Source organism: Danaus plexippus, chromosome 4 (genome assembly GCF_018135715.1).
Source record: "Danaus plexippus chromosome 4, MEX_DaPlex, whole genome shotgun sequence".
Classification (NCBI taxonomy): Eukaryota; Metazoa; Arthropoda; class Insecta; order Lepidoptera; family Nymphalidae; genus Danaus; species Danaus plexippus.
In genome coordinates, this window is record NC_083538.1 from 7,028,415 (window position 1) to 7,051,337 (window position 22,923).

The 22,923-nt window shown below is 28.5% G+C and overlaps 1 protein-coding gene across 1 annotated transcript in view; it reads right to left on the minus strand.

Moving 5' to 3' along the window:
• Window positions 1-21,610, minus strand: part of LOC116768729 (ATP-binding cassette sub-family G member 1-like) — a 36,402-nt gene extending 14,792 nt beyond the window's left edge. The window contains exon 1 of the mRNA XM_032659532.2: window positions 21,205-21,610. Within this exon, the coding sequence (XP_032515423.1) occupies window positions 21,205-21,427 (223 nt within the window). The 5' untranslated portion in view covers window positions 21,428-21,610. The remainder of the gene's footprint in view (window positions 1-21,204) is intronic.
• Between the last annotated feature and the right edge of the window lie 1,313 nt (window positions 21,611-22,923).

A 22,923-nucleotide genomic window follows, 5' to 3' on the forward strand; every position in this document is an offset into this window, starting at 1 on the left:
ACTTCGTTTTAACGTATTGTTACACTAATACAACAACAACATATTATAATCTCTTTGAGTTATTACAAACAGCAGGAATATGTTTATAAATAAAATTAATAATTTAACTGTAATAGTCATTTTATTAAATAATTATTAATTCTATTCTAAAATTAATATTTCTTACAATTATAAACCTATAAATTGGAATTAAACAAACATAAATTTATTTGCATTTTGTAATCATTTGTATATAAAATGTAGCTATACATTTTGCATATGACAATTGTCATAAATTACACAACACTTATAAAATCATTGACCGATTCTTATATATATATTTGAATTAGTTTAACTATAAAGTGTGCAATTATTGTCTTACAATTTATTGTTTATTGTAATTCATTTTGGTCAACCTTGTTTCCAGTTTTATGTTATGTTAGTCATATTTCAATGTTATAAGTTATTCAGTCGATTAGTTGATTAATATCATAAAAATTACAAGCGGCCAGCCCCGAATAGGGTTGTTAGTGTCACTAAGAGTGAGGACGGCGGTCATACTACTGACAGCTGTCATACAAACTGCACAAGTTTAACCTAGTGGCTCGTAATCAGTTTTCATCTTATTATTTGGCATGGTTGTTAAAAATAATGAACGTTAAATATGATTTAATTAATAGCTATTAACTAGTTTTTTTTATATACGGTCAAGGGTAGATGGTTTTGCCTGACTAATGATTGCGACTGTCAAAGTTCAAGGCCTCCATAGTCATGTTAATCTTGTACCTGATCCGTAAATAGATTGTTACGGGTACATCAAGCATAAAATACAGCTAGATTTTGATTGCGTTTTTATCGAGGCATTTATGAGCAAATGCCTCGATAAAAACGAAAAATCCTTTGGGTAACATAAGGTAAATAGATACGACTGATCAAATTTCTTTTAGTATTTTTGTTCTCTTCATTTAGGGATAAATATGTCAAATCAAGAAAAATAAAAAAAAATCCAGTAATAATATTGAAAATACAACTTATTGTCTGAAAGAATTTATTGTCAGTATAAATTGACTTGAAATTTTACGATAAAATTAAATTAAATTACTGTTGCTTTACAAGGATTATTAATAATAGTTTTCAGTTTCATTTCTTTACCGAGTAATGGAATACAAACCTTTTATATAATACTAACTAAAAATATAGCTGTTATAATAACCAAAGCGTCTTTCTATCGGATAGGAGCAATCAAAATCATATCAAATATCAATTAAATGAAAAAAATGGATATAAAACACAATACGTTTTTATTAAATCGTTTCGTCGAAAAATCTCGAGCCTTAAGGAACGGGTTTGGCGTGCAAATGTTGATGTAAAAAATTATCGAATTAAAAATATGAATGTAAGACTGCGAGCAGGTTTGCAACGAAGCTCGAATCAGATTTAAGCGTCAAGTTCATCCGTTGTACATTTTGCCAATTTTATAGTCTTGATGAGATTTCGATTATTTATTGAGACTTACCTTGTGTACCAAATAAGTTGAACCTCTAAAGGCTGATTATCTTTTTTCTGTGTCAATTATAACTAAAGTGATTAAAATTACTAAATTGAATTGTTGTATCATATATTTTTAAACAAACAAAAAAAATATGTTGTCAGGATCAAGATCTCACTTAAGATATGAGTTTTTTTTTATAATTTGTTACACAGGTAGCATTTTTTAATAATCAATAAAATGCTGATTTATGCAATATGATGTTAAATTCATCATTACCTACCTAGTGCTAGAAATCAAAAACTTTATTAAAATATTGTCCCCAGTCCAATTGACTAAAAATATTAATGAAAAGGATCTCGAGAAACTCTCTATTCTGGATGTCGCGATATTTGGATATCCAAGATGTAATACTTAATCAGATTCCTACGAATGTACGAACTGGTTATGTTCAATTATTAATTTGGTAAAGGCTTAAATATAAAGGTCATCATCCTGATTGAATCTTGTCGGTAGTTATCTTCCGGATGCAAAAAATTTTATCAAAACAGGTTTATATAATTGATTTTCGTAATGTTATAAACTTGTATACACTTATAAATACATTTGTAACCTGAAATTCAAATTAGCATCATAATAAATGTCTAAATGACGTCTTAGTTGGGTATTGATTTGCTGGACTAGATCATTTTAAAGTATATATTAAGTCAGCATTGTTTCAAAATAGACACAAGACTTTGTTTTAGGATCTTGTAACGAAACATGATATGTATTTATGTATGTATATATATATATATATATATATATATATATATATATATATATATATATGTGTGTGTGTGTGTGTGTCGGCGCAACGACATTTAAAAACTATTATAAAGGGTAGTTGTTTCACAAGTACTTTTTTTTTTACTTCAGAGGGTAGATGTGACATAAACAATGTCGAGGCGTTAGTAATTACTTTAACAAAATTATTTGTTTTATGGATCGTCGTATGATTTGTATTGAAGGATAGTTAATGTCAATTCGTATCGTGATTTGTAATATGTAAAGATAAGTTATTCTGTAAGTTTTAGTAAAACACAAACTTAAACAGTAACCATTTTGTAATCAATGTTATTCAATTGTTTTCTATAAATTTTAAGTAACAATATAAAGTTTAGTTGGTTTTATAATTGATTACGAAAACTTATGTAATAATTATTGATTATTTGAATTACTAAGAATAATCATTGTAACTTATTATTTAAAATTAAGAGTAAATGTAATGACTCCACAAAAACCATTTATGTTAGGAAACGTACTCACGTCTCACTATCCGGTGAGGACATAGTAGTGTGAGAGCTATCCTGGAGTAATTACTAAGTGTTAGTTAAAATTGAAAATAAAGTGGTGCAAGTAAGTGAGTGTTTTATTGGTGAAAATGGATGGATGGATAACCCGAGAGGTGGAAATAGTGTTAGTGACGATAGCATCGCTGACGTCACAGCTCTTAATAATCAACTTGAACATGGTTCTTCGACATATATATATGTCAGAGCGAGGGGATCCTCGTGGAACCTTCGCCAAGACCCTAGTCCTTTAAAAGGCTTTCGAGTCTGGGCGTTAAGTACCGATGACGATGGACAGGCTTCCATTTTGAAGCAAAGATAGTCTTTACTCAAAATGATACTTGTTTATTGCTAACAAATTCTTACAATGAATGTCAAGAATTGTATAGCAGAGATTCTACCACTGTGGCTCCTAAGAGCGACCAATGTAGAATGAATTAAGTACGATTATGCTTGAATTTTTATATGGTAAATTCTGTATTACAATTGTGGGTACTTGAAAAAAACTAATCAATAAAATTATTAACATCGGTGAAGTGGGTAATTTGAAAACAATTATAATGAACGAAAACACGAAAAGGAATATTTTCGATACGATAAGGCTGTCGGCGCGACATTTACTTGAAACTCATAAATAAAAATAAAAGGTGGAATTGGAATGTCAAAAAACAAAAATTTTATACTCTTTAAAAAATGACTATCACTTTAAACTGCAGGTTATACACAAAGAGGGGAAAAAATCTAAAATGATCTTCGAAAAAAAAAAGGTTTAAGTGCCCATGTTGTGCTTAAAGTCATAAAGATTTTTTTCAATTTATCAATGAAATGTCAAGGAATTCAAGTTGGCCTGTATCCGTTCTGTTTGATTTAAATTAGAATAAAATTGTTAACTATAAGGCTTTTGAGGTAAAACATTAGCTTTACTAACGTGTAAGTATTTCTGACTCTGACGTCCTAAGGCGGAATTTCTAATCTAAAACTTTGCTTCAAATTTATTTCATAATAAAGACGAATAAAAGGTTTTAAACCTTCACTCAAAATGATTAACTTTATTATGAACCTTTATTACAAAAGACCTTTGACGCGCTTTAAATTTTGAACATTATAAAAGCTTGAACAAATTTCATAACGAAATTATATTGTTATGTCTAAAAACATATATGATTAAGGAAATAAATTTATATTAAATAAAATGTTATCGCAACTTGGAATCCTTTAGTTTTGGTAGACCCCTGACTAAAGAAAATTAATAGTTGTTACTTAATTCAATAATCTCGACGAAAAAACTAAAATAATACAATAAAAAGCAGCTGAAAACTTAATATACCAATCAATTGTTTTATTTTTTTTGTCTCTGTGTGTTTTCCTCGTAATGTCTCTGCATGCCAATCTTCGACATTATTATAAAGATATTCTGTTTGACTTAGTATGAAAAATATTTGTACCAATAACTTTCGGTGAAATAAGTTAATACGAATTTATTTCAACATGGTGTAATATAATTTAATTGGGTGTGGAACATACGGAAGCTGTTGAAAGGGAGTCATCCTGATTTTTTAAAGATTTTCGTTCCCTTATAAAGAAGGTATAATAGATACGTCAAAGGTGCGTGACGTAACAAGGGGCTTTTGAGATCGAATTGCTGGTTAAAAGACAGGGGCCAATTGATGGAGGATCGTTAAAGGTTGGGTCTTTATCGGTTCTATTTAAACCTCGTTGATGGCATATGGTTGTTCTTCAATTGAAAATAAGGGTTTGCTTGATTTGTTTTTTTTTTATTCAATACGTCTCATGATTGCCTATGTTTAAAGACTTTTTATATTATTCGTAATTGAGCGAGACATATATATATATATATTAAAGTTTTAATTAAATAGTAATGTAACAATAATATATATGATAATTGCAAACAATGAATAAACTTATCTCCTAAAGAGATCTATGCCAGCTTTTAATTTTTGTCCGAAAATAGACCTTAGAATGGTGCTTGGCAGAGTTGGAGATGGCTGGCATCTGCTGATTGCACAGACTATATACAGTTATATTCAATTATTCTTGAATTATTTACTTGTATTTGTGTCTTTTAACCTTTACTTGTATATTAAATTCACATACGTAATTATCCCAAATCGTTAGTTAAAGGTAAATTTCCCCGATAAATTAAGATGCGAAAAATAAAATCCTCGTATTTTATCGTCATAAAGCATCAAACCTTATAAGTATATTTTTATTCATTGTTATATTAATAATTACCATATAAATACATATTTGTAGGGAAAGCTTATAATATTTTTTCTTACTTCGTTACCTGTACAAAAAGATACGAATTCTTAATTTTTTTGTAATTATATCTTATATTTTAAGATCGCTGTTTCCGAACGAGTATTTATTCTGACGTTAACATTTAAACGTTGGCAATACAACTGAATAACTAAGTTTAAGTCTAAGTTGTTGCGTTTGACATGAAAATTTTATATGTATTTTAAATAAAAAGTAAATGTATTGGATGCTTCAGAGTTCTTTTCGTAATTTTTTTTCCGTTAATATTTCAAACAAAATTTTTTTTGGCATTGTTTATTTTATTTATATTCTATTATCAATGATGTACCGTGTTATTATAAATTGAAGTTTCGAAAATGTCAACTCATAGATGTAGCTACGAAGATTCGAGATTCTATATTCAGAATAGGAATCGTAGATTGAGATATAGAAATGGACGTCGGAAGTTTTAACAATAAGGTCCGACTTTCAAAGGGAATATAACTATATAACTTGAAAGATGCGCTCCATCACAGAGGTATCCAGTACAGTTTGCACGAATTATGTGCGGTCACTAGACATCTGAGGTCATTCGTTATAAGTTGAACATATTGATTATATTAATTAAATAATATTTATTTCATAACGTAAAATATTAATTAGTCAAAGTATACTATTAATTAATCAATGCTGTAGCTACGAGTTATTTCCATTTAATAAGTCGTTGCATAGGATACGGTGTTATTATTTTATGTATAAAAATGATTTAATTATATAGCTCACATTTTGTGATTTGTCCTTTAGACATTCCAGTTGTGTTATATACATATATTATTATGTATAATAACGAGCTTCATTTCAATATAGTTTGCCCTTGCTGTAATTACTTGAAAGAAGGTTGTTTTAAATTATTTAAATATATTTATTTTCATTATTAATATATCAAAGACATATTTTTTTTATAAATAATACGCTGCGGCATTCATAATTTATTTTAATTGAAGAAAGTTCTTAACAAAGTTTTGAGTTAGATGACACTGGTTTAAAAGAACAATTTGTTACAACTTACGGCTGTTTGCACTAAATACTGGTTACTGTCACGATGGCAGACCTATTTTTGAATAATTCAAATGTGTTCTATATTTTTTTGAAAATTAAGAGCAAATTATATTTCCGATTAAATAAAAAGATTTTCAAAAAGGTCACTTCTGAAATGTATTTATTTGCCTAAAAAGCAGTGTACGTTGAAATTGCGTGTTCTGATCCGAGATGAAATTGTAACTACGAGTCTTTACAAACTAACGAAGTGCAAGTGTTATAAAAAAATCATCAATCTCAAGACGTATTTTGAACATATAAGCAGAATTTGAAGGAAATAATTAAGTTTTTATATAATCAGTGTCTATATTTAAACAATAAAAATAAAGAAATCATTTAAGTTATTTACAAATATATGTAAATAAAACGGCTGTTTGAAATTGTTATTTACGTTTCACTCGATTTTATGTTGTTGACAAATCTCAGTTTGATGTGGCTTACAATGTGGCTAATTAAGCAATTAATTATTATTAATTAAATAACCAAACTCATACACGAAAACCTAATTCAATCTCATTTAAAATGAAATAACAGAAATGTACTGAATAGTAATGATTATCAGTAATTTTTTAAAAGAAGTTTTTTGTTTTAAAAAAATTGTGTAGGATAAATTGAGACTCGAGTATTGTGATTCAAAGACCTGCTGAAATAGAAAATAAAACGTCTCAGTAAATTCTTATGTTAGCATGTCAAGTAGTAAAAGTGCCACATATATCAAGACCGCACAATACTCCAACGAATACTAAGACCTCTGTGAGGCCTAATTCTACGTTAGTTTTGCCGCAACTCAAGGGACGAATTCGATTGAACGTGTGCGGTCAACGTCTGCTATCCTATTAACACAAGACCCAAATCGACACGTTTCTTGGATTGTCAGAATAAATTCAGCATTGCGGCGTCACTATTAGGAATACGATTCAAATGTTTCCAAAACCCGGATAGTATTCTATACGTACAATGCATATAAAATTCAGATTAGACATCGTGAGCTTACTTTAATAATATTTTTTTAGGTAGATAAGCTGTTTGATTAAAATCATTATAATACGTGTAATTATATTTTATAATTTTCATTCTTTTTGCCACGACCATTGAAATCTGTATGATTATTTTGCGAAATATTATAGTTTTTTTTTATTGTGATGTGAGTAAAAAATTATTAGTTTACATTACACTAAATACATATATTAATTTATAATATTTATATGCATATATATATTTAACAAATCATCAATCACAACAATCATACATTGATGGTCGATATACTGTGTACGGTTGAAACGGTCGACTGTTGAAGGGAAGCTGACTATCTCGCGAACCGTGCGTCATCAGGTGAGGGGTACGGGGACGGGTAGGCTTGAAACAGTTAATTTATTTCATTTTCTTGTTTTTTAGATGCCAAGTACTCGCCAAAACGGCTTATCAAATTATAAACAAGTTTATGAAGATGTAAAAGTCGGATCTTCGTTAAGAAGAAGAACTCAAAGAATAGACTGAATCAATCAATTCCTTGTTGAGGTATGAACGTAAAAGAGATGCGGCCCGGTATAACGAAAATCAAGAACTGGGTCTTAAGACTCACAATTGATCCAATATTCAAGCTGGCCTTTACACAATTAGAATTGTTCTATTTAATCGGAATTTGTTTACTGAAATTTATTTCTTACCTGCATTTATGACTGATAGGCCAAATCCTCGAAATCTAATAATGGTATATGACTCTATTCAGAATACTAGTGCACCCGACGATAAAAAGCCACCGAAAATAATTACCCTCTGTTTTAAATCTTTAACTAATGTGAAGAACTTTGTAATACAGGTATTTTTGTACAACAATCGAATAGAAATATGTAACAGTGCTCCCAAGTCCCGAATGCTGAACAGGAACATGTTATTGCAGATCAAGAATCCTTGATTGTAAAACCCAGACATGAAAGTACTGGTGAGTTCAGCAAATTTTACCTAAACCTAATAGTTCTCAATGTTTTCCTATCTGTACGAATCAAACAGATAATGTTAAGACTTAAAGTACACCACCACTGTTTTCGCCGGAAGTATTACAACCTTTACAAAAAGTTCGTCCAAGGAAATAACGAATGTGGGTAAAAAGTCAGGAAATCTAAAACAATACAGATTAACATGAAAAAAAAAGAGATTAGAAGAGAATATGATAATTGACAAAGCGAAAAAAAGCTAAGCAAGTTAAAAAAATATTAGTTGGAGGGAAGATTTAAAAAAATGCTACAAATAGGATAATATGATCACGTAAAGTGAATGATCCTCATCAGAAGAAGAGAGATGCTATTGGCTTATTTATATGACAACGTATTCCGAAAACTGAGAATGTAAAATATGGGCCCATGAAGAGTGCACAGAAAGTAATCTTAGTAATTTTTGCCATAATTGTAAGTTCGAATTATTTTGTATAACCTTTCTGTGTGTCTCCATTAAATTATTTCTGTTTTATAATGTTGCTGGTTTTAGAAAAACTTAATATCGAGTTGTAAACAAGTTTTATAAAAAACATCGTTATCTGATTATTATGAGCCTAAGCTATACTTAGTGTAAACGATTGATGGTTGATTCAAAAATATTTTAGATTTTAAGTATCATCGAAGACTAAAATCTTAATATAAATGTACCTACGTTAAAACTAAAAGTCTGAGATAAATAACAACCACTGGATGAATTACTTCACATTTTCGTCATTTCTAGTATCTTTAATTGCTGTTAAAGGTAATAATTTTTTTACATTACGAAAATCAACAAATAAGATGTTTAAAAGATAAACTCTTTAAAGCAATATTTTTTGTGAAATTGATTTCTTGAGTTGAAGTGAAGAAATTAAGGAAACTTTTTTATACTTTCGAGCTACCGGATACCTTCAAAACTGCCATGTTTTTTCTGAGTTTTGATACAATTTACGAAAAAGATTTCGCAAACTGTGCCGATATAACAAATAGCCGACAGGAAATTGGTGTTCCGCAAGCTGGGTACAACAAATTACAGCGATTTCCATTCTTCAACGGTTTTTCGACTTCGTTTCCCAGTACATTTACCATCACTACATCATATGATATTCGTACATCAAACAACATATGACCTTGATCTTTACGACACATGAGATGGTATTTAAATGTTTATGGGTTATAAAACTTTAATAATCTATAAATAAAAATATAACAATATTGTGTTGGTATAAAAGGATTGTCTAAATACTATTTTATGTGCTATAACTTAATAATTAATTATTTAATTAAGGGTCTACACATTCTAACCTTTCTGAGAAGTCATTTGGAACCATTTGCGTCACTTTTCGGTTAATTTCACCCTGAGATTATGAGTCAAATATTTTCGAAATTCTTGAATATTTTAAGGTTTACAATTACACACAGAATCATTTAAGATTATGAAAAAAATATTTTTCACAAAAATATATTTTGATTGTGATTGTTAGAAGAAATAGGAATTCTATTTTCTTATATATATGTATATATGTATGTATAGTCAACAACATAAACCATTTGATGAATTGGAAACCAATAAAAAAATTGTAACGTATATTTAGGGGAGTACATAAAAAATAAATAAGATAAATTCGTACGGAATAAAGAATCTAATTTATTGAGCATAAACATAACTTATTTTCATATCAATTTAAGAGTCACAGCTTGACTCAATCTTTATTAGAAATTTTTATGTATAAGATTTTAATATACATACTTAATAATGCAAATATCTAACTCATAGAAGTATTCCTAGCAGGTAGCTTTATATAGCAAGGTAAAATTATATTAGTATTTAAGTTTTGCCTGGGAATCAATTAATCTCTGGCTAATATATTCTGCATTTTAATAGACAGGTTCTTAGGACCTGTTCATAAACAAAACTTGTTTAAATACATTTGTATTTACTCTTATACGAATGGAACAAAAGTAGAAAAAAATTATATCAGTGATCCAATGGAAAATTTTGGTAAGATTAATCGAATAGATATTTTTTAATTTGAATGCATCAAAAGGGAACGTTAACGAAAACTAAATCTTTTTAAATGGATGAATTTAATTTTGCTAAACCTACGTCATATGTAGTAAAAAATCTTAAGCATAAAAAAAAGCTTCTTAAAATATTTATATCTTAATATAATTTCACCTTTGGACTTAAAAATTGTGTTAATTAGATAAGTTCCTCGACACTTCGCCAACTTACTGCGATCGCTTCGAACTGTATTATTTAACAAAATGTTCGTTTATAATATTCTTAATATATTCACTTAATTCCACAACGTGTCGGACGTGGGATAATGACTTTAAGCTGACACCAGGGTATAATATAAGCCTTCTTATATAAAATATTACTTAATTACCACTATTATTATAATAACTAAGTAAGAAATCTAAATAAATGTTGAAGTTTATTTTAGTATTTTTAATGGATCGAATTCCGTCTATGAGAATATGTTGATATCGTCATTTTTTTTAATTAAATTAAATTTAATATCGTCTTTATTTTGCAAGATAGATCTTTCTAAACTTTGTCTTAATGTTTTTATAACGTACATACGTATATTAAAATTACGATCATAATAAACTTCATTTTATTACAAAATAATAGTTTTTTTTTAATTAATTTCATTGAACGCTCAAGCAGTAACTGTTGGACTGAGGTAATTATTAATTATATATTTTTTTGTAATCGCATAAATATTTCTTCGATTCGTAAATAATAGTTCCTGCCTCGATTTGTTCGACAAAAAATTAAAAAAAAAACAACCAACATTACAATTTAGTCCTCATATGAAAATGAGAAATGTTTTTTTAATATTCTTTTGACAAAACTGGGCTGATGAAATTTGCAAAGTCATGTTATTGATCGGATGTCCATTGAAAAATCATGCAGAAAATTTTCCTTCAAAATATTTAATAAGATTATTTATAAAATTTGTATATCAAATTCTCTGACTAACCGAGTTATATGTCTCTCCCTGACAATATATCATAAGTACAAAAATGTGTCTCAAAAACATCTCCAAATATATTTTTTTCTTCATACCTCTTCCATTAGAAAGGAATAAGGAAAGTGGAAGTTTTCATGTTTCTTTTTAGAACATTTTGTCGCGCTGTGGAATATTTATCTAGCACAGAAGAGTCGACTGAGTCACGAGAATATAATATTTTATAGATTTTAGCAATACTGCATGTGGGGTCGAACTTGAACCCTGTTTGGCTGTCATTTTGGCTTCGGGGTACTGACATTAAACTTCACCTGAGACGTCGATAGCCCGAATCACGATGCTCTTGGAGATTGATATGAAGCAATAGGCTTTCTTTTGTGCGATGTGGCCACTATATATCTTGTTATTAGTTTTTACATTTGGAAAAGAATACCTACTTTGATAATATACTAGTTAGTATTGAATTATTTGAATTTGAATTATTTCATTAAGGATAAACTTAAAAGAATTTTTTGAACTGACTTCTAACGGAAATATAAAAATTAAAAACACGAGGTAACGTTTAATTGCAAACATTTCAGATAGTTTTTTGTCTAAAATAATGCAACATATACTAACGTTCCTATAATTAAAAAAATACAAACCTATCACCTTGACATTTAAACAATTGTTTAAAAGTTATAATTAAATTCTATATTGAGTAGGAATTTTTTTTGAGAAGGTCAGTATTATTCGTAACTAAATCATCATTATAAGCTCATTTGTCATACTTAGTAATTATTTTATGTAAACCATTCAAATTATTTTATGTGGGATAATTTCAATATGTATTTTAAAATTTAAAGCAAAACGAATAAATATTTTTTTTAATACCTCTTTTTATTGTTATTTAGTTTTTAATTTTTTTCTCCGCATATTTAATCTTTCTCGAAAAAAAAAAAATATTGTGTTGACAGATTAAATAAAAGTTTTAATGAAATAATAAATTAGCTTTTATTATGTAAGATATCATTTTCCGATACAAGTGTCAAAATATTCAGTTTGAACCTCCAAGGAACGAGTTATTCAACAAAGCCAATGAAAAAAGGTCACGAAAACGGCATAACTTTTGTTATTCTTTGTGGATTTAGCAATTTAAAAATATGGCTGCCGAATACAGGCAGATATAGTAAGTCTCACGTTTCCAAATTTATTGAATAACGTAACGTAACGGTAACGTTTTCGGAGCAAATATCTCGTTTTGCTTTTGTACTGCCAAATCGTATTCCGTATTCAAATTTGGAACTTCCCTATATTTTTCTCAATTAGCATTAGTTTGATAAGAATAGATTAATAAAAACAGGAAATACAGAATTCTGACTATGTTTAATTTTGCATTTCCTTAATTAAAATTTAAATGAGACGTATACAAATAAACTATTCTATTGTAAAATTCATTGCGAAGAAATATCGTACAGAACAGCATAGTATAATACATTTATTATTTTTAAACCACTTCCAGCAACTTTACAGTTTTGAAAGTTACGAATGTGTATTTCACGTCGACGGGTTTTTATTAATTTTTTCGTTGCTCTTGATTGTGACTTTTTTTCGACGCAGTGTTCTAATAGTTTCACTTATATATTTTTTGTTTTTTAATTTGTAAGACCAAAGAATGAAACCATTTTTATAACACTTGATTTTTTAGTTTACCAATATACAGATGATGTAAGAAATAATATATTAGACGGTTTCAAAATAACAAAGAAGACTTTTAAGATATTTTATTTCAATGTTGTCAATATATAATACTCCGTCTCTAAGAATCTAAATATTTTTTTTATATTTAGTTCTTGGTTAGAAACTATATTTTTACACACTCTTAACTGATACAATTAAGAAAAAAATTAAATAATAATACGTTTTGCTTAATCGCAAATTAAAGATTCGTAACAGTATAATTACGACAATTTAACATCTATGTAGATTGTATTATTATTGTAGACTAGCTGTTACCCGGGACTCCGTCTGCGTAAGAAAAACAATAAGAAACAATGAAAAAACTTAAGCTCCGTTTGCGCCCTGCCTCCCACTCGCGCGTTATAATTACGGGATGGGGATTCGGGATCTCGATAAAAAGTACCCTAAGTTACTCCTTATTACATAAGCTACCTGCCAATAAAAAGCCCGTAAAAATCAATCCAGCAATTTCAGAGATTAGCCGGAACAAGCAGACAGACAGACAAACAAAAATTGTAAAAAATGTTATTTTGGTGTTTGTACCGTATACATTCATATGCATGTAATAAAAAAACGGTTATTTCAATATTACAAACAGACACTCCAATTTTATTTATTTGTATAGATTGACAAGGAAATTATCAAAGATTAGATTGCACCGTTTTAATTATTATTTGCCAAATTCATTGATGATATTTAATGAAAAGTCAATTTACTGAAAATTAATACATCGTTTTCATACTGACATAATAATGTACGGACCAAAGATCGACTGTTTTCGTCATCTTTTTAATTCTGTTTCCTTAAACGTCTTGTCAATGAAGACACATTAATATATGTCTTTGACAGCTAACGTACTAACAAAACTCACTTATTTATAGTATTATGTACGATATATAAGGTTAATAAAAAGGTGCGATAGAATTATGAAAAGAATACTTCAAAAAAAACAAGTTTCTTTCCTATTAACTAACACACTATTGGTTAGGTAGACAGGAGGAGAGCGTTTAACGCGCGTGAAATAGGGTCCTCTTAAACCTACAACTGGTTCGCATGTGCCAGGCACTGTTAAAGCTGCTCTCCGTGCAACGGACCCGGCACCCGCACGGTGAATCCACGGAATACTGAGAAGTTTCATGTCTTGTAAATTGATTCTTACCTTATCCTTAGGATATGTACATTTTTTAAGGTTGAGATAGACATTGAAGAAATAAACTATTACAATGATCACAAACGAAACAAACAATTATATACCACTAAATTTATTATACATATTGGTTTTAAATTTTAATTAATATTGGTTTTATATTTTGTTAAAATATTAATGAAAATCGAGAAACGATGACGGAAGCTCATTCAAATACTTTTATTAGGTTTATACATTGAGTTCAACGAATTTTTATTTATTTAGCATATAATTATATTATGGAACATTAAATGACAAATAACCACATTTCAGTAGCACGTCTTTTAATGCTCGCTTTTAGTTCAGTTATTATGATAATGTGCTAGTTTCTTATACAAAAGATTTTAAAATTCCAACTTCACTAATTGTTATGGAATGCCTTGAGTTCTGCAATTGCAAAAGCTTTTTCTTTTGAGACTGAAGACAATGGTTTTTAATGTGCTTTTTCAACGTGTAAGAAAAATATTAGTCAGAATCCTCGGTTCTGAATATATATTATGTTAAATTATGTTACTGACTTTTTAATGAAAACGTATACTGATAGAGGATGTCATTAATTTTGTGTCTTCCCTGAAAAACAATTAAGGTAAAGGGAATCTTATATTTTTTAATCAATACAATCAACACAGTATAGAATTAATATTTTTAAACTATTGCGCGGACTAAGTCATGGACGCAGATAATAAAATAAAATTGATTGATGAAATAACATGGCCATTGTTATACGTTAGCAAAACACGAATAAATATTACCCGTACATATGTACATAATTTTTATTTTAAATTATAAAACGTTAACTTCCCCTCTTACTAAAAATAAAAGCTACTAATTATACCCTCTTATTATGAAAATAAATGATTCATTTTTATTACCACAAAATTTGATCTATCTTATTTTAAATTGACCTGGTGCATTCAAAAGTAATCTCTACCATATGTGACTTTTTGTGAGTGACTTGTTAAAAAAAATTATATGATCTTTTTTCAACTGCAGTTTTTAAAGTATGGTTTAATATTCTTCCGATTCCCATAAGCAATTTCTATTTCTGGGTAAATTGTTTTAAATTATTATATAAATAAAATATGATATAAAAACGTCGGAGACTCATTCCATGCTTTATCTTGGTGACGATAGATATTGCATTTGTGTTGTGCAAAACATGCAATTCACGTGCCAAAACACGAAGAGTGAATTGGTCGAAGATTTACGACTATAGTTCTCTGAGATAAGATCTGAGGATGGAATTCGATAGATCAACTGAACAACTACAGATGTTTGTTGCAAATATAGTTTTCAGATAGTTGCGGGAATTGAATTTTGTCAATTGTAACGAAGTTGTTTGGGACTAATAAATGAAATCGAGAAGGAATCGCCAAGGTTTGTTCTACTAAAATACATTTTAAGATAAGTCCTTTCTTAGATATATATATTTTACTGTTATATAATAAATTATAATTTGGTTTGGTCTTAATAGTCTACAGTTTAGATTGTTTTACATAAAATTTCTTTCTCATTGTAATTATACATGGTAGAAAGAAAACTAGAACCTTTAATTTTTTTTAAGAAATTGTAGGAAGATATAAGCATGTTGTCCATGTTTTTTATAATGTAAACAAAATGAGGTTCGATTTTCAAAATTGTCAAAGAATAAATATATTTCATCGTAATAACTAATTAAGAACATAACGGTTTTGGGAACCGTGTTTCTATTCATCCGTATTGCATCATAAATAGATCGTAACCACAATCGGGGCAATACATGCACCTATGAATAAATGTCAATTTTACCAATATTCAAATTTAATTCTACCATGACCGCACGCTATTGGTTTACCTTTGGTCAGAATCGCTAATATCCTTAACGTGTTTCATTGAAATATGTATTCAATTATGATAAGTTATTATTATGATGCTTTTCATTTTATAGGTATCGGTTTGGAATTATATTTACAGATTAAAGTTTATATACAATTTATTGCTTTGTTTCACCAATATGTATATATATATATTATGACAAAATTATTCAATTATTATATTTAATTGAGTTTTTGATTTATTTTTCCGTATTTGTTTTAGTTTGCAGTAAATTTACAACGAAACAGTATGTACTAATATCAAAAGAAACACTCACGTACTAAAATAGCGTTAGTAATATAATGTAACTAATTACGTCGTCCAGCTGTTTTTTATACAACATTGCCCTCTTTGGTACTTTATTTAGTAACATTTTTATTCTCTTATGTTAACTATGTTACGCATCTTTTCAGGACTGCCGAGCGGCTAGATCGATATATTTGTAACATTTACTTCTGTATACAGTACATTAGTCGTTTGTGTACTTAACCCATATTTTCCGCAACTAAAACCCGGCTTGTACTAAATAAGACTTCAGTTACAAAAAGTGGAATTAAGGTGTGAGATAATGGTTTATAATTTTTAACATATGGAAAATATTAAAGTTAGTAGAATCATTTAAAAATAAATCAAATGTCAATAGATATTATTTGTACAATCACTTCAGTGTTAGAGAAGTAAAAAATTTACGGTATTATTCAAGACGAATTCGATAGTTAAATTAATTAAAGAGGTGATACTAAAGAGATAAGAAAATAAATACTATTCAAACAATAGTTTTACCTTGTTATGTGAAAAGCCTCTTTTGAAACAGGTGCGTGAAAACAAACACCTTATTTCATACGTTAGGAAGTGTATTTCAAGCCAGACCGTGCGTTCTTAAAGTTAAATAATATACAGTAGGTAAGGCAGAATGGGAAAACTTTATTCATTAGCAATGTGAAAAGGTAAGGTGCTATTATTACTTAGCTTTAGAAAAATTAAAAGCAGTTCAGTTTACTTTTCTTTTTATACGTAGTTATAACAAAAGGCTGCGATTTAATGAAGTTTAATATTTTGTTTGACCATTGTAATACCTTTTCATTGTGGAAGGTTCTATTAATGTGAAGTATTGAATGATATGTGACACATAAAATATTACATTGTATGTATCGAAACTAGGATAGTTTCACTTTTAGGGTTCCTTGGGCAAGATGACGGAAAAGTTTGTCTCATGGATTCTGGGAAGGTGAAATTCCGTACATCAATAATATGTACAGAACGATAGGAAAGTAAATATACATTTTTTAATTATGTTGCCTTTTTTAATTAATACTATTTTCAATTATTTTTATAGTTGAGTAGTGAAAATAATGACATGTAGTGAAAATAATAATGAGTAGTGAAAATAATGAAATTCAAATTTCAATAACTATTTATGATCAAGAACCCTTGCAGTGAAAGCGAGAGTTTGTTCCGATTTCTATTTTCTTAGTATTAATATTAGTCTGTTTATTTTGTTTGTGGAGCAATTTGTTATCTTGGGACTCGTCTAAGGATTTCATCTTAATCCATTTTTTCTTTCTTTCTTTCTAGAAATTTCAAAGAATTCAAGATTGTATTTACTAAATTTTTTATTTGTTAACAGTAAAATTTCGTTTCTGTTCCTTCTATTTTAACAATTTAGCGTTTGAATAGTGCAAGTCAATTCCAGTCATTAAAAACATTAATGAGACAAGTTGACACTTTTAATTTTTTTTATTGTTGTAATGATATTTGCTAAATTGCAGACATTAAAAAGATGGTGTCACATTAATAGTCTTAAAAAGGCTGTGCGTAATACTAAAATAAAACCTTATTAGATTTTCTTCGTATTATCACTAGCAGATAGCAAATTTGGTAAGAAGTAACTTTATTTTTTAGCAATAATAAAAATATGAGTATTCATTTATTTTTCAATAACATTTTAAAATAAACTTGCTACCTGAAGATTACAATCTTATAGTACAGTCCTGTAGAACTTGAAAAGCACCGACGCGTGATCACGTGAAACGTTAAACAAATTAATTTACAAAATATAAGAATATTACAAAAATCACTATATGTATTTCTTTACTTCAAATACATAATTGATAAGGAATCGCAAATCCATATAATTGTATAATAACACTTAAAATATAACGTAGACGATGTTGGGTCACAGCTAGTTTAAAAATTAAAATGAACGCCAATAATTATCGAGGTGTCAGTTACAACATGTCGGCAGATAAATTTTGTGTAGATTTGGATCGTATCTAAGCTACAGTTAAGGAATTGAAGTCGTAATAAGGTGTAATTATCAATAAAAACCACTTATTTATAAAGTCAAACGATTTATATGGAAAATTGTTGACTTTTAACTACGTAAAGAATGTGTTATGACATTGTTGCTGGTTGTTATTGCAATTTTTAAAGTTAGCGTGAAGTAGTAATAGGATTCAAAGAGTTAAATGTAATACATTTAACATGCCTTATTAATATACATATTAGTTAGAATTCGCTATTTGTTAATCATGAATTCTTAAATGATATTATATTTTAATATTTAAAATTAATGAATAAAGAATGTATCGAGATGAGCACACAAACGTGTAAAATGTATGAAATTATTATACATATCAATTTGGTGCACCAATTTCACACAAGCTAACACAATTACTCTTCCATCCACTGAAAATTCTATTCAGCATTCGGACATAAAAAGACTTTTAACTCCAGTACGTTTTTTGTCGCGTTTTATTTGACTGTTAACCTGCATTGGTACCACAAACAGACGACAGAACCGTACTGTCAAACAAACCGATTCGTGTCCCGATTTTCTGTACAATGTTTTATGAAAAAAATTCAAATCCCATAATATTACATCCATATCTATCGAAACACTTTCTTTATTTAGAAGATTCCATATTAAATATTATTACTATTTAAGTTATACACAAAAAAAAACCACTTATACAACGGTGACATGTTATTTTCCGGTTTCTACTTAAGGGGTTAGTGAACCTTTATTTTTGTTACTTTTCGACGTTAATTAAAATTATAATGCCGTGGACTCAGAACACGTTTGCTGTAATATTTTATGTGTATCAAAGTTTGTACTACCCGTCATAAAACTACATTATTATCCTTTTTATATGAATTTATCACGTAAGGAACCGTAGCGACATAATATTAAATATTAATTAAAATTATATAAACCGAGATTTCCTGTTTTTTTTTCAGTTTGCTCCTGTTGTTTTTTTTTTATAAACATTTTTATAGTCTTTTCAAGAGCGCCATATTGCTCTTTTGACATTCTCAACGTTAGCTAGCATAAATTTATTTTAAACATCAAGTAAAACACTCTATTGTGCAATTGCAAAAAAGATTTTTTAAAGGATTTACTTACTTTAATTTTTTCTTAATTCATTTTTGATTTATAAAATAATAGTTCTTACTATGATAAACGTTTCTATCAGATGCAAATTAAAAGAAAAACTTCGGGACCGTTTGAAATGTATCAATAAAGTAAACTAATATCTACAAAATACTAGACACAAGTCTACAATCCAATTTTTCAGGTGTCTTATAATATAAATAAATAGTCCGGTTCGTGGATTACATATGTATCATAGAATTAAGTCCACAGTTTTTAATGGATCATATTTGTTCCAATGTAATTTTAATCTTATAAACATTTACCCTATGTAACTATGTGTAAAATCTGACTAGACTTTGTGTGGGTCAAACACGTAAATCTTCACACTTCACAGATATATGCATCTTAGTCGCCCAGTCAAACGTTGTTTTTTATTTTTAAGATACCGACTATAATGACAGTTGAGTTAAAGTAATAAATATATAGGCTGTAGAACATCTGTTAAGCCACCGGATATTACTCACAGTGAAATTCCTTAAGGCAGCACTTAAAAAGCAAAAAGCTTCAAGGTTAGCGAAGTTATTAAAATATTGTATAAAGTTTTAACTGGTAACTTAATATTTTTCTATAAGATACTACTATTCTATTTTATATACTAAATTATTGATAATATTACGTGAATTTTAAATATATTTACTGTTAATAAATGTTGCATTTTCATAGGTAATTTATTCACAACGCCTTGTATTATTGTTTTCATTTTATAGCATTTTTATATAAAACCAGTCTAGCCACAAACATTTTATAATCAGAGGATAGACTTTGATTATAAAATATTTGAAGTGATTATTATGATGACACGAACACTAATAATTTATCTAATTGCTTCGAAGACTTTACCAGAAAGATGGAACATGTTTTTTTTTCTTAATTGCAAATCGTCAAGATCTATTAGCTCGTTAAGTGTATAGCATATCTGAATGCAAAAACTGATATGTTTTAAAGCCATCGGCGTGTATACGAAAAAGAGTTTGTATATTAATTTTCGTGTATATATTTATTTTAAAAATTGTTACCTTCTACAATATCCATATTCATACATACATATAAAGCAATAGTTTCATAATATTTGTATTATTTAACAATGGAAATGTAATTAATCTCTGCCAAATATATTTCCTGTCATAAAAATATAATGAGGAATGATACTATCTCATGAAAACCACCGTTTAAGGTACGTTAATTATAAGTACACATAAGGATAATTCGCATACCATAGGGTTGTCACGATTTGAGGAATCTCTTTACGTGCATCTCGAACATAATACACATTATTCTAGATAAAATCTTCTTAAAAACTTTACAGTTAAAATATTTTTCTTAACATATTTAGAAAAAACATACAATTGCAGGTAGGTATATTTGTTCTTGTATTCAATTTTTTTTATTTCTGTAAGATTATCGGAATTAACAACAAAACGGCGGAATGAAAAATAGTTTTTAAAAAAGTTTTTTTTTTTGGTTTATAAATTTATAACATATTAAGTGTTGCGAAGTTAGCTTTTAACTTTTGAATAAGATTTTTATAAAAAAAATTTCAATAGTTTTATATCTTTTATATTAAAATTTATAAAATATAAATTTCCAATATGTAGAAAAGAGTTATTACTCTGACCAATATAAAACTAGTTTCTAAATAAACAATATTAAATTATGATTAAGTCTTTGGAAGAAACAACATTAGTGTCAATAACCTCAAAAACTAATGTAAAACGAATTGTCAATTAAAAAAGCGTTAAGCGGTTCTAATTTCATTTAAAGTGTTAATAACCAACGATTCATTTAATATTAATTTATAATTTGTGTGGCTGTGGAAAAAAACATCATTATGATATAATTGAATTAAATTAAATTAATGTTCTGAAACAATAAAATATATTATAAGATCATTGTTCTTACCTTCGCTTGCGTTAACTGTGTATCCGACATCTTCGAATATGATGTGAACTGGGGGACGTTTTGCCATACGATGGAGAGCCTTTAATGTTGAGCCAGCTCGTTCTAAAGCAGCTGGGGCCCAATGGTCGCCTTCAGGATTCATTGAAGGGACGTCAATCGAAGTGGAGGTTTGAGCAAATGTTGCACCAGCAATCGCGCGACGAACCAAAGGCACATTAGACATTTTTTCAAATCAATTCCGGCTTAACATATAACACAGTTACAAAGAAATGTGAAGTAATATATATAGAATAAGCAATAAAAAAATAATAATAATGTTTTTATTGCATATAGTAATTATTAAAAAATATAATGCACGATTTCACAAAGCAGCACATGCGTGCGCGCATTTTACATAGCAGCCAGAGACCAACTAACAAGATGAATTCGAAAAGTCAGGTAACTTGTTTACAATTGACTCAAATAATAATTATAGATTCTTTTCCTTCGTATAATAAAGCAAAACTCTCAGAATTATTTTTAAACTTTATAAGAAATTAGTTACGAATATAAATTCTATTAAAGGGTAAAACAGCTGTTTAGCGCATTTGAAATTAATTATAATGAATACGTTGTTTGTAGTGCTAATATTTAAAAATATTTAGTACAGTCCGAATAATTTTATTTAGTGTCCTTGTTTTGAAAATCTAGTTTCTTTTCAGAATGTAGGTTTTGTGGGTCACCGTATACAATTATTTTAACAGTGATAAACTTCGAATAGGCATGAAATTTAGTATGTATTTTAGTGCATGTTTTAGATTAATAACGCAAAAAAAGCTATCTATCAATCCAAAAGTAAAAAAAAGCAATCAAATAAACAAAATCTGACTATTAACTTTTAGGACAACCTTTTGAAGCTGTCACTACTTGTTAAAAATTTCTATAGTGGGCATTTTGTTAAAAAAAATTGATCCCTTCACCTCGGTATGACGGTTCAGCAAATTGAATGATTTATTTACCAAATTGAGTAAGGGCACGATACTGTAAATGGCAAAGTGACTGAGGTGATATCCCGGATGTACGACATAGTTAAAATCTTGATAGTGTCAATGTTTTTTTTATTCCGTGTAATCTTTATTCCTTACTAAATAAGAATTCTCATATCATTCATAACTATTTTAGTATTATTACTTTAAGAAGACTTCTTTTTGCCATTTGATGTACACATGTATTTCTATAACAGTCTTCTATATCTTTGTATTTATTTTGTAAGTTTTACTTCTTGTCTAGTAACAGTGTAACTTATTTAGGAATAATTTTAAATGTCTGAGTAACATTACTAAATACCAGTACCTTAGCTCGTAAGGTAATTTACAAATTCTAACTAATTGAAAAATAAATATAGAACCGATTTTGTAACAGCACAGTTATGGAGTGGTATGAATTAATCTACTGGGATTGCAGGCATCGAAAAAAGGTGGGAAGAGAGGACAGATTAGAGTGTGCTAATTTCACACTACACTCAATCTCCAAATGGATCATGGTCAATCTTGAGAAATTTAGCACCAACACAAGCGTATCTTTTCAACGCTTGAAGGAGTACGTTCATCCTGATTTTAACTTTTCGGATTGTATCCTTAGAATATCGTGAGCGCTTATAGATTTTAGGGAATAAGATGTCCTATAACCTGGACTTTGCGAGGTTCATTGAGCTGAAGGTCAGGAGAGCTGCATGAAAAC